Raw genomic sequence first — 12,866 nt, 5'->3', positions numbered from 1 at the left:
AAAATGTTTACGGGATATTACGTAATTTGCGCTGACAAGTTGCGTAAATGGCGATAAAGAATTCACTGTAATTTTTGGATCATTGTACCAACACTTAACACGTTTGACAGTTCATTTATAAACTTTTAAGTTTTAATTGGGTTCACGTCGATTAAATAAATAACATACGTACAGAACGAAGCTTTCAGCAAAAACACAAATGTAAATTGATGCAATAAAGAAATACCGCGTATAAACCATATTAGTATTCACAAGATAAAAATTGATGTCATGTTTTTATATTTGATCAATTATGCAGTCTCTTTCATGAATAGTTAATATAAATCGTCAACATTTAAACGTAGCTATAAAATAGCGAATTAGCGAGCGTAATTGCCACAATGCAGTGGAAATGCTAATTCAATCGCAGTTCCATTAGCACGGGTTGGCTCGGTATAATATTAATCTGAGTTCGGTCTGTCGCAAAATTCCATTTAGCAGCGCCGCCAGCGTCGTGTCACGTCAGCGCTCAAACCAATTGATCCTGTGTGATGTGATGCGCTCGGATTAAACTCGCCTCCGAATATCAACACTCACCGTTCCTACATTAAATATTACCATCGTGTTTCGTGTGCGCATTCTATTTTTGGACGTTCAATAAGTTTAGAATGTCGAATCTTTTGTGAGCTTTTACTGTTTAGTGATTTATTTTACGCTCGAGTGTACGGTTTCGCGACATTAACCACTAAATATCGTTTCGGCGAAGATGAAAGACCGAAAATCGTATCATAAATAAATTTCAACACAATTTCGTGTTAATTAAATGTGATATACGATAGCTTCCGTCTTTGCTTCGGTGCACAGTAATTAGAACGGGACTCGGGAGTCGCTGTCAACTTCCAACAAGGGAGTAACGTGCCGAGACATAAATAAATTATGCAGCGCGCCACTTACCGACCGCGCCTCGCCACCTCACTGCCACCGTTCTGTGTACAACGAGCGATATTTGACTTAACAATGCACAGCACATGCACCGTAAAGTACGGCGTCTTTAACCAGAAAACTCGTTATTATACATTGCGAATAGGAAATTTCTATTCGTGCTCCATCCTTGCTAATATGCTCTAATACGTAGAAGTTACATTCGAACGTGTCACTAGTTGTACTTTTTGATACTTTAACCGATAAATTATACGTGCACTTTATATTTTTATAACTTTATTTAATCCAGCAATTTTGTTTATTGGTATATATCGGGCAAAATTCAATATTTAAAGTAGAGGTATTTCTTATGACAAAATTATGAGAACATTGTACTTACTTTGAATTATGCATTAATAAAAGTTATGTTTGATTAACAAAGCCAGACGATCATATTTTATTCATAACGTGTCGACAGACAAGTTATAACCTAATCGTGATTTAAATAATGAACGCGGTCTAAAATCCGTATATTTAGACAGCCGCATGAAAAGTGTAATTGAATGATTTATCGCGTTGATCACGTTTTGCCGCCATATGGATTTCTCATGAATAAGTAATGTCCGGCCGCAGTCGTTGTTTCAATTAGCGGTCGTGTCGTCGGTCGGACGCGGCCACCGCCCGCCACTGCCCGCCACTGCGCCCGCTAAACCAACACCGCCAATCGGGGAGCTCTCCACACACACGTACATTTTATACATTCCGTTTCACGTAATGAGCATCATTTTAACATTCCTACTTTCCAATCCATGCATTAAATCAGTTAAACAATCGTATTGAGCTTTAATGAGCGAAAGCAATTATGCGGTTAACATCCGGCGTTAAAACCGTGCCACAGGATTGTCCCGGATTAAAGGGGTCTTGCTCGCGTACGCTACAAGGATTAAATTGATATGTGCGACTTCCACTCGTTTATCCATGTAAAGGGTCGCCGTATGATCCCTTTTATTAGAATTGGGGACGTAATCGACCGCGTATGTCTTATTGTTGTCTACGTGGGGACATAAATGTGTTTCAGTTTTATTATGTCCCAACGTCGACTGTACAGTGGAGAGCCGTTAAGAGAGTAGCTATTTATTTCCTCGTAATAACCACGATAATATTTTCAAAGTTGAGCAGATTTGTGCAAAAAATTTCGTGCCAAAAAATTGCAAACGAATTATGGGACGTTACCACTCCCCACACCGACATCATTTATTATGTAGTTAACTGGTGGCGGTAAATGACTTGGCTTCACGCTTTTTTAAATTTATTATACATGACAACATTTCTAGCCTTTATTTTCTCACAATATGTTAATTGGCATGCTTAACGAATCACTTTAATCCTCTCTAAGCGTATATTAAATAAACTCAAGACAAAGTAATTCTCCGTCAGTTATTTCATTAAAAATAACATGATGAAAAAGCACAGTAATAAAAAGAAAACAAAATCAAATTGAGGACTAACTTCTAAGTAATAATAACATGGAAGTTCAGTGAGCGAGGGCGGTCGGAGAGTTATCCATTTACAGCGAGTTAGTCGTTTTATTTTCTTTTATCCGTTTCACCGAACACTCGACGCTGAGCAGAGACGCATTCCCGTCTGAACCCCGCCGTAAAATAGACGCGAAATGTGATAAATGGGAAACTCTTTTTACTGCCGAGCTCGGCCATGTTATGGTTAGGCCTGTCTTCGCTAGTCTCTCAGACCGTCTTATCAACTTTCCATGCAGTACCGCTCAATTTTCCGTGCCCACATAAAAGCTTGCCTTCTCCCCTCAAGTAATAGAATTGTGAAAAATAAAGTACCCTTTTATCCATGCTCTTTGCTCCTTATTCCATAATGAAGTAAGCGTTACAGGGACGCGAATTAGTCTATAAAATATATCGCATCATTACAACGTTCAATGTACTTTAAATATTATTAAAGCGGCGACATTATGACCTAAAACACTTAATAGGTTGTTCGCTGAGGTTATTTGAATAAATTATTCATAAGTTTTATAGTTTTGGTCCTTTGACTTGCTTACATGGTAAACAATTTAGACGATCATCTATCCTTCTTACAAAGAAGTTGTGTCGCAAAATACATAAGATGATCCTTCTGCAGGGTTTAACGCTGCTTCAAGACGCTGGCACGTCAGATGACAGCGGGCGAGCCTCGGAACGACTGACTGGCAGTTCCGTGGCGCCTCGCGATCCTGACTCCTCCCGTGATCGTCTTAGTGACGTACGTATATTCATCGCGCCACCAGCACACATGTGGCACATATCACCCAGCCCGTCTGTGTACAAACATCCATTCCATCCAAACTTTATCATTAGCATATTCGTGTTGTGCCCACAAATATTATTATTTATCTGTTTCTTGTGTCCGTCGTAAATCTTACCACACTTGCGTCCGATACGACAGTGCATGTTAATTAACACTCACTCAATGTTGTGGATGTTTTATTTGTTCTTAGATGATTTCATACGTAAATCTACTCTTTAGTTGCTATTTCCCGTCTCTCCCGTTAAATATTCATGCTGTAATAAATCATTTGAAAAATGCGCACAAGGATTTATCGCAGTCTGTTATGATGATCCGGTATAAAAATTCAATGTCGCGAGATTAACGGAACAAAAATAAAAATAAAGTGGGGTCGAATGTTGAACGTTTGCGCGCTATCTCGGATGTATCGGCGACAAATAACAACACAATGTCAATTTGAGGGAGAGACGGGACAGACGTTACCTCCCCTTGTCACTCCAATCCACTCACATATTCGCTTTCTCTTTCCTGCCTACAGGCCAGTAGCCGCTGTAGTTCCGGAAAAGGCTATATCGTGAGTATAATCATTGTTGTCCTTAAGTTTACAAATCTCTGTCATGCCTTCGGACAGTTGACTGCGCTTTTTATCTAAGTAATTACGTGTGTTAGCCACCAAGCATGCCAGTTATTTATCTTTTATTTTCTTGTCTTCATAAGTTAACAAAACCCATCTGACGTGTCAATCATTGTTGCGGAACAGCCGTCGCTTACACATTGAACACATTCGTAAACATTGAAGTAAATTCGGTTATGAAACTCCATTAGGAGAGAGATTTAAGGTGAAAGCTATAATTTTCGATTACCGTGTGCAAATTTACCCCGATCACGCAAAACACATAGTCCCTATTCGATATTCGGCGCGTATCGCTGCTAAATCACAAGATTTGTCGAGGCGGTGCCGTACCGTACTACATAACATTACCTCACCGTCCTGAATACTTCATGTTCTGTATTTATTTGAAATTGTAATATCTCAGGCTGATCCCTTGTTTCCCGGCGCGATCTCACTTCGTAAATATTGTATGGATTATTTGTCGATATCCGACTCGGCGATAGTCTTTTTCTTCTATTGAACTCTTTCAATATTTATACTGAGATTGATATTATGTTTACGAAAGAATGAATGTTATATTTGTTTGTAACAAAGATACACGTGTATTAACTTGAGGGATATTGGACTTATATTATGTGGTTTATTTGACAATAAAGCTATTTGCATGAAAATATTACAATGGCGTGTATTTACTATTAACTCTTTATAACAAAGTATTACCGACTCGGTCGGTACAGTTAATCTCATAAAAATGCATTTAAATAAACTAGCATGCATGCCAGCTTGTCATCAGCGATATAATGCATGTTGTTCTCTTCTTTATTGTTAAGCGAAATCATCAACTTACTTATCATACCTTTTCTCTTTACAGTGTGATAGTGAAGGCGAAGATGACAAGGCAAGTATCTTTAAAATTTCTCTTGTTAAAACTTTAGCTATCTCCGCGGTGTTTACGATACACGTAAATTAATTAAACGAGTCTCCCAACTCCGTGAAAGTTTAAGAAGTTGAAACCGGGCAGAAAATAAATGTCCGTGCAATGTGAGCTGCAAAGTTGCTCCTTGTCGGCTTATTACGCTGGACTCGGCTTTCAGTGATTAATCTCCGGGGAGACGAGCGGAGCACCTGTTTACAAATTGTTTACTCCATTCTACTAATTGGATTTTTGTCACGTACAATTTATTTAAAACTGTCGTTCCACGAGCGTTCCGCCAGCAAATTAGTCGGCGGGTCAGAGCCGTCGAGCGAATGTGTAGTCGAGGGGTGGTAGCGAGTTTCGCTTTGTGCGTCCGTACATGCTGTAGGGGCTTAACTAACTCGTCAACAGGTTGTGAAATGCGATTCAAAAGCGGCTAGAGTTGAACACGGAAAGCTTTGCCGCGTGTCGACTGTCGACGTAGCAAAGGGCCCTGATTACGCGTCGCTACTCTGTTTCGTAATTACAAGATTGGAGCCGACGCGAAGTGCCCGTAATTAAGTACATTATATTACACCTTTAGCGTCGCGCTGAACCAGGCTCGTATTAATAAAATCACCGGCCCTATTACAATTGATTTGTTGGATAATTGAACCGTTTCGCATTGTGAAACTTGTAATTAACTTAGCGGTAATATAACAGCTGTATAAATTAAACGGCGGAGATTATCGCTGATAGGGTTTACGCGCGTGTAATCTAATTCTAGTTACCAAGGTTAATGAAGTTCTAAACGCATTCTTAACAATTTATATAATTGCGGAGTTAGCGAGATCTTAGAGCAATCTCGATCGACTTGGTATGTGCCGTTGCGTGAAATTGAGTATCAGTTACTAACAAAACTTGCACGATATGTGCAGCAATCGCTTACATTGTTTTATAATTGTTTTATCTGATATGTTCTGCTATAAGCGAGAAATAAATAAATTTAATAAGAAGGTTTGAGGTATTATGTAAATTAAAAAAATTGTCAGCTCAACATTAAGTACCCACTAGAGAGGACGGGATGAAAACAATATCACTACATCCGTCGTTGTATAAACAGATGCGGCTTAAGTACAAATGGGAATAACCACAAACACAGTCGACGCCCATTGAAATCCAAGAGCTTTGGAGTGATAGCATTGTTCGCAGGCGCTTGCAATCCGGTTCCGACCACGTACCTCTTAATCTAATTACGTCTGGCCGCTTCGCTGCCCCCAAACACCACCCACTTTGTACTGAATCGACTTTCCTCTGCGGAAATTTGAAGTAAATACTGGTTTGACCACTGCTGCTAAATGCTGGACAGTGATATTAGGTATACTTATAAATATGATCATTGAGTATTAGATATTCTTCATTATTATTCGTATAATTTGCTGATATTGTTTTCTAGTTTTATTTTATAAGAATATTATATAACATAGGAAATATTTTTAAAGACAAGACTATTTTTATTAGTTGTTGACAAAAAATATGTTTGAGTAAACAGCTTTTAAAAAAACATCTCTATAATTATACGTAGATAACTAAAGTTATTCTAAGGACACCATTTATTTGTTTTTAAATTTGATAAATTCACTATTAATGCTAATTTATGTGGCTAGTTTTTTGTTGGACTAATATTTGCGCATGTATAATAATAATTGGATTATATATGATAATATATTCATGTATAATCAATTAAATGAAATCTAAAAAAGCAAAAAATATGTTGGAGTCGGTTTTGCGTAAATATAAATAAATGAATTAATTAAACATTTCCATAACCATGCCAAAGATTATGATCGTTTGTCGTAAGCATTGTACAATGTACATTGTACATACCTACATGATTGTCCCTTAAATATGCAGTGTGTACCTACATTGGGCGTACGGTGCTTCCGATATTAATATTAAACTTAATCGGGCTGGAAGTTGAGTGGCACAGTAATGCCGGTAAATGGATCTGAGGAGAAATTCGAAATCAGTGCAGCTCCGCTGTTGTGCCGTGTCGATTAATTAAATTATCCTGAGAGAATTTGACGCCGTTGCGGGTGAATCTCTTGAGCTTTGATCAACCCGCTCACTGTGTAGTGTGTGCTCGCATTCGCCATTGTTAACGTTAACAGACAGGATATACGTTTAATTGCGATTATTAACATCTGCTCCTGTTGTAATAATGTTTTACTTTAAATTGCCTTGAAGAAAAATCAATTAGTGTGACACTAACAAATTATAGTAAATTTTGCGCCGACCCAATAAGTTTGCGGCTCTTAAAGAAGGCTGTACATTTTTTACAACCCATTAAAGTTGACATTTAAAGAGGCGTCGCAATAATGACGACACATTATTAGCACATAATAAAAACTATACAGACGTTAAACATCACAGACAAACATGACATAAATTGATGGTAATGCGATTGATATTGTAGCGAACGAGACGCGAAGTAATACCTCGATAATAACAAAACGTACAGCTCGCTTTCACTTTCACTTGTTACATCCTTGTTAAAATGTTATGTGACCTTTGTTCTGTGTATGTTTCTTGTTGAACCTGCCAACGCTGAGAATACTTTGTTTCATTTCAATAATTGTAAAGTAAAAGTATCAACCTAAATAAGTTAACAAATACTCAGGATAAAACTTACTATTTCTGATTAAATCCAAAAGTAAACTGTTTTATTAATAAAGCAATTTATGAACTGGATCGCGAATTTCACACCTTCAATATACACCGTTCCCCTAACCGTAACGCTCTTTAAAAATAATAGACTACAATAATTCATAACATTGCAAGCATTCCTGTCAGGAATAGTTTAAAACTGGATCACGTTGGGTGCGGTCCACATAGCATCGAATGCAAACAATACACGAAATTGTGCGAAATACTGACTTATTTTTTTACATTTTTGCGGTAACTGTTGGGTGAAATTTTCATAGTTGTTGATGTGCATTGATCTTTCAGTTTAGTATTTGTGTAAAACGGCATTCGAAATATTTGGATATTGTACATTGAAATTTTATTTGTATTTTTATAATGTGCTCTGTATTTCATTTGATCGTAGTACATTGTTTTTTCGTTGTTTACGACAACACAAAATATTCGATCCTGAATACATATACAATTGAGAATTAGCTACCTAGTAATCAAGGTGGATAAAAGAGAATTTTTTCCGATCGAAAGCTCGTTTATGCGGCCACACTTAGCGGTGGAACACTAACTAGATCCGATTCAACTCCGGCTATTTACACTCGGAGTTCAATTATTCCTCTACTTTGATATGCAAATCCGCCCGCGTTTGGGTAATTACGTAGACGCTTCCCGGGTATCGCTGCAAACGTCAGTTTGCGCTCTGCATTAATTTATTTGACTTCCTCATTCTCGTGAATATGTTCGGTACGTTGAATAGTTCTATTGTTCGGCGGTACGATTTTTGTTGATTCTGCTTTCGCATTAAGTAGTTCTACTCGCGATTGTTCGAGTTAAGTGAACAAGCTGCTGATAACTCTTTGTGATATAATCCATGTGACGTATAAAATCACACAATGGAACACTTGAGCGCTAATGATATAAATTTTGCTTTTTATATTATTAAAATCTATTTCTGAAATATGAAGCTCCTTTGTCTTATTATGTTTTCAAATAGCGTAATCGGAATTCGCAGAAAAATATTTCCTTTTTGTTTCGAATATCCTGAAATACAAACTGAGATTAATCCGAGCGGATCTATTTATCTTCTCAGAAATATGAAAAGTATTTTGATACAATTTGTTTATCTCTGTCATCACAGTTGTGTATTACCTACATTAAGGACAACCGATAATTTTAGACTGATAAAATTAACCCTTTATTCCTATACGGAAGTCATTGTTGAAATACCATACGTACAAAATGTAGCACACACTAACGATACTTAGTCCCGCTAATCCGTAGCTCTGCTCCACGTTCAATTACCAAAGCTCAGCTCGAACCTTTGATTACGTGTACGGTCAAGATGCGAGTCTGTACCGCATTTAGTTGACTACGCTATTAGCCGAGGTAACGGGGACTGGCAACAGGCAATGAGGGTCCGACCACCCTGTCCGACCGCAGCCCGTAGGCGCAAGTTGTTTGTGAATAATTGCTTACGACCCGCCTGCCCACAGACAAGCGGAGGTATTACGTTTGCGATTGTTCTTTTTATGAATCTATTGTTTTTGAGACGTTTATATTTTATAATAATATGTGGTTTTGGTTGTACAGGGTGTCTCATAAGTACCCAACGATTTCATGATGCAAAAAATTAAACTTATTATTGGTTTTAAAATATAATATTGACAAATTTAATAGAAAACAAAAGGAATTTTTATTTTTTGAAGATTACATCGTTGAGATGGCGTCCATTACGATGCTGACATTCTTCGAGTCTTTGGTGAAAGTTTCTGAAAACTTTCTGAAGAAGCGGTCTATCTATGGACGCAATTTTTTCTCTGATGTTGGTCTTCAAGTCGTTCAAAGTTTGCGGAGAATTTTCATACACATTTGACTTAAGATATCCCCATAAAAAAAAATCGGGTGGCGTCAAATCCGGGCTTCTGGGGGGCCATTCAATGTCACCCCTTCTTGAAATGACTTTTTCGGGAAACAATTGGTGTAGGGCTTCAATTGAGTTGTTAGTTGTATGGGATGTGGCTCCATCCTGTTGGAACCATGACTGGACATTGTAATGCTCACATTCTTGAAGCTCTGGCTCGAAAAAGTTGCGTAGCATGGTCACATAACGCGCCGAATTTACGGTGACAGTTCTGCCTCTTGCGTCTTCAAAAAAATAAGGTCCGATGACACATTTCGCCGACATAGCCACCCATGCGGTTACCTTCGGACTATGCAAAGGTCGTTGATGGAGCAGCCCTGGATTTGTGTTGCCCCAGAAACGACAATTTTGCCGATTGACATAGCCGTCCAAATGAAAGTGAGCTTCGTCACTAAAGAAGATGTTCTGGTAATCGTCAAACTTCTCCAACATTGTGTTTACAAAATTCAGTCTTAAATCAAAGTCGGTTTCTCTTAATTCTTGTACGATCTGAATTTTGTAAGGCTTCAAATTTAAATCAGAACGCAAAATTCGATGAACAGTCGCTCTGGACATGCCTAATTGTGACTGCCGTTTTCTTATGCTTAATTGAGGTTGACGTTGCACCGAACTTGCCACCAACTCAATGTTTTCAACCGTTCTTACACTTCTTGGACGCCCAGATTTCTTGCTTCCTGTTGTGTTTCCGGTAGTGTTGAAACTCCGGATCCATGAGAGTATGGTAGAGTTGCTGGGCGTTTCATCAATATGCCTCAATCGATAATTGAGACGATACAGGCGCCGTACACGAATAAGCGAATTATTGTTTTGAAAATAGGCGCGAACGCAAAAAGCGCGTTGCTCTCCCGTGAACGACATGGCGGCAACTAAAAATCCTTGAAACGCGCTAGCTAATGCCGCACTCCCCGCTCCCCTCTGTGGCGCCGGCTAGTCTAGACACACTTTTGAAATCGTTGGGTACTTATGAGACACCCTGTATATTATACAAATTAAATTAATGTATAGTGGACGTTATTAGAATTCTCCCTGAAAGTTGGTCGCTGCCTACACTTATTTTATGATCGGGTGAGGTCTTTGTTTAATCCTATATAAATAGTTCCAGAGCTATTCCTTCATTTAAAATGTGTAATGTTTATTGTTTAGACAAGTTATTACGTCTGTACATTACCAATTCATAAGTTCACAGAACTTACAAGAAGGATCGACAATCAATGTTATTTCGTTGTTCTTCGTATTTGTATAGCAGAGCCTCGCAGGTCATGTCTCTAGGGACGAATACGTCTAGCTGGTTTCAAGCAAAATTATCCATCTGTCTCTCGTAAAATTTCTCTTTACATTCACTATTTATCATCTCGGTATTTCATGATAAAAAGTACTACATAGTGTTACTTATTTTTAAATTTTAAAAGACAGAAACTAGGCTATTATTAGATATAGATATATTAAAACAATTGAGCAGTGAACAAAGGTTTCAAACAATGAATTCCATCATCATACATCAAGCTGGTATCACTTCTGGTCGATTAGATCGTACGTACAAAGGTGAGCGCAATCTGCCGAGGGGAAGACGCATTAATAGAACATGAATATTCGCCTGACAGCCTCTGTCTGCTCTCTTTATGGGCATGCGAGTTGTTTTAATCGATTTTAATCAACGGTCTCTGAAGAACCAAGAGGAATTATAGCGTTCGATCGCTGGATGTAGCGCCATCGCCATAAGTTGCTTACGGATGTATAAATAGATGTTTTAATAAGGGCATGTAGAGGCACTGTTGTTAAATGTAAAGCTTTCATTTAACTACAATATTTAATTCTTGTAAAATATGCTAATTATTGCCTGGAAAATTTAACACAACCTCTCTAATCTACATTCTATAAAATGTAAATTAGTGAGGTTATTAAAACACAATTCTACCTATAAATATTTAACCATTTTCAGTAGTAGTATAAACACATAAACATTTAATTCTGCAATCTAAAGTTAAAATACAAATTGTCTGAGTATATAAATAAAAGCGAATTCAAAACGGTTCCCGCTCTCACGTACACTAATTACTTTGAAATTCCACATCTAATAGAACTTAACGTTTAAAAGTTAAATCGTTTCGAAAGAAATATTTCCCGACGCTGCACTGACGGCCGCCTCTTGCCAGGATTTACCTTACGCAAACCTGCCTCAGTTAATTGAAAGAGCTTCTTTCATTTACTGTAATATTTTATGGCGTGGAGTCTGGGTGTGTTGGGAGTTCGCGGTTTCACTCTAACTCGTAACAATTTTTCCTTAGCGCTCTCTCGACCGCCAGCCACTTAAGACTCTTTATAATACTCAAAGCAACGAGAAAATAATTTAATCTCCACCGCTGATTCTGTATTTAAACTGCTTTTCAACGGTTTTTTAAACGCCGCTACCGATGCACTTCTTTCAGCTCTCCTCCGTCTTGATCATTATTATCGTTGACGCCTTCGTTCATAAGACATACTTATGTCGAGTAAGAAGACGTAAATGCAAATAGAACGAGTTTACATTTGTATAAAGACGTGCAATTAGTGTTAAACTTGGGGAGTTAATACGGTAGCGGCGTGCCGACGTGAACCGTAATAAATTGCCCACGCCCGCGAACACTGCCGCAGCCGAGATAAGGGTCATCGCGACACCATCAACCTCCGCTATATTGTACAATCCTAATGATCAACAACATAAACGCCCCACACGATCCACGAACATTTTACGACACCACACACCCTTTACACGCAATCTTGCGCCTTTCCCCCGCACCTTATTTCCCTTTCATAACGTATGAAATGTTCTTCAAATAACTTTTATAAATTACAATAAACTATGTACGTAACTACGTGATTAACATAATGTTTCTGGAATGTTCCACTTTTGTCTTGTAAACGAGCATAAAGTGAAAGAACAAATTGCGAGTTTCCCCAGTATTTTCCTCGCTCGGAAAAATATATGTTTTATTAAAGCTCGGCATTTCCGAGAGCGAAGCAACCCTCCAGGCGAGGGTGGCGGGAGTGGAGCGGTCGTGAGAGTGGATCGGCGGCGCGCCAGTGTATAACAGACAGTAGAAGGATATAAAACATATTTACGCGCCTATAAAGTACTCTCGTACGTTCGCTATCCACCATTTTCTTTGTTCCTCGCTCGCAGCCAATGATAATGCTTTCTCCCATTCGGTTAAACTTATTTCGTTTCCGTCTCATCTGGATTTTCTTCAGCACTTTTATTTATAACCCGAGTGGTGAAACATAACGGCCTAATATAAATGGTTTTTGATAGCGGCTTATATTTTATGACCCTACACGTACGTTATGGCTGAGTTTCTTTATCCTACAGTTTTACGCGTCGAACGTCATAAAGGTTCATCATGCTCCGCGAATAGATTTATTTGACGTATGATAAATATTTTATAACATCGCCCGCATAAAAGATGCACAGAGTTGAAATTTAAAATATTGTAGACATTTCATATTGCAGTTTGCGCAGTCGAGAAAGTACACAACCGATCGTGTTATATTAAAGTTAGCGAACAGAA

At 38.2% G+C, this 12,866-nt stretch overlaps 1 protein-coding gene across 5 annotated transcripts in view; it reads left to right on the top strand.

The window, feature by feature from the left end:
- LOC123695994 (proline-rich protein 36-like) overlaps positions 1-12,866 on the top strand; it is a 62,683-nt gene that overhangs the window by 20,536 nt on the left and 29,281 nt on the right. For 2 of the 5 annotated variants that reach the window (XM_045641965.1, XM_045641964.1), the window contains exons 3-5: positions 3,052-3,171; positions 3,734-3,769; positions 4,680-4,706. In XM_045641965.1, the coding sequence (XP_045497921.1) occupies positions 3,052-3,171; positions 3,734-3,769; positions 4,680-4,706 (183 nt within the window). The remainder of the gene's footprint in view (positions 1-3,051; positions 3,172-3,733; positions 3,770-4,679; positions 4,707-12,866) is intronic. The other 3 variants (XM_045641966.1, XM_045641969.1, XM_045641967.1) reach the window with 3 other exon arrangements.

Source organism: Colias croceus, chromosome 12 (genome assembly GCF_905220415.1).
Source record: "Colias croceus chromosome 12, ilColCroc2.1".
Classification (NCBI taxonomy): domain Eukaryota; kingdom Metazoa; phylum Arthropoda; class Insecta; order Lepidoptera; family Pieridae; genus Colias; species Colias croceus.
The sequence above is the reverse complement of the archived record's forward strand: the minus strand, read 5'-3'. Positions and strand labels throughout refer to the sequence as shown.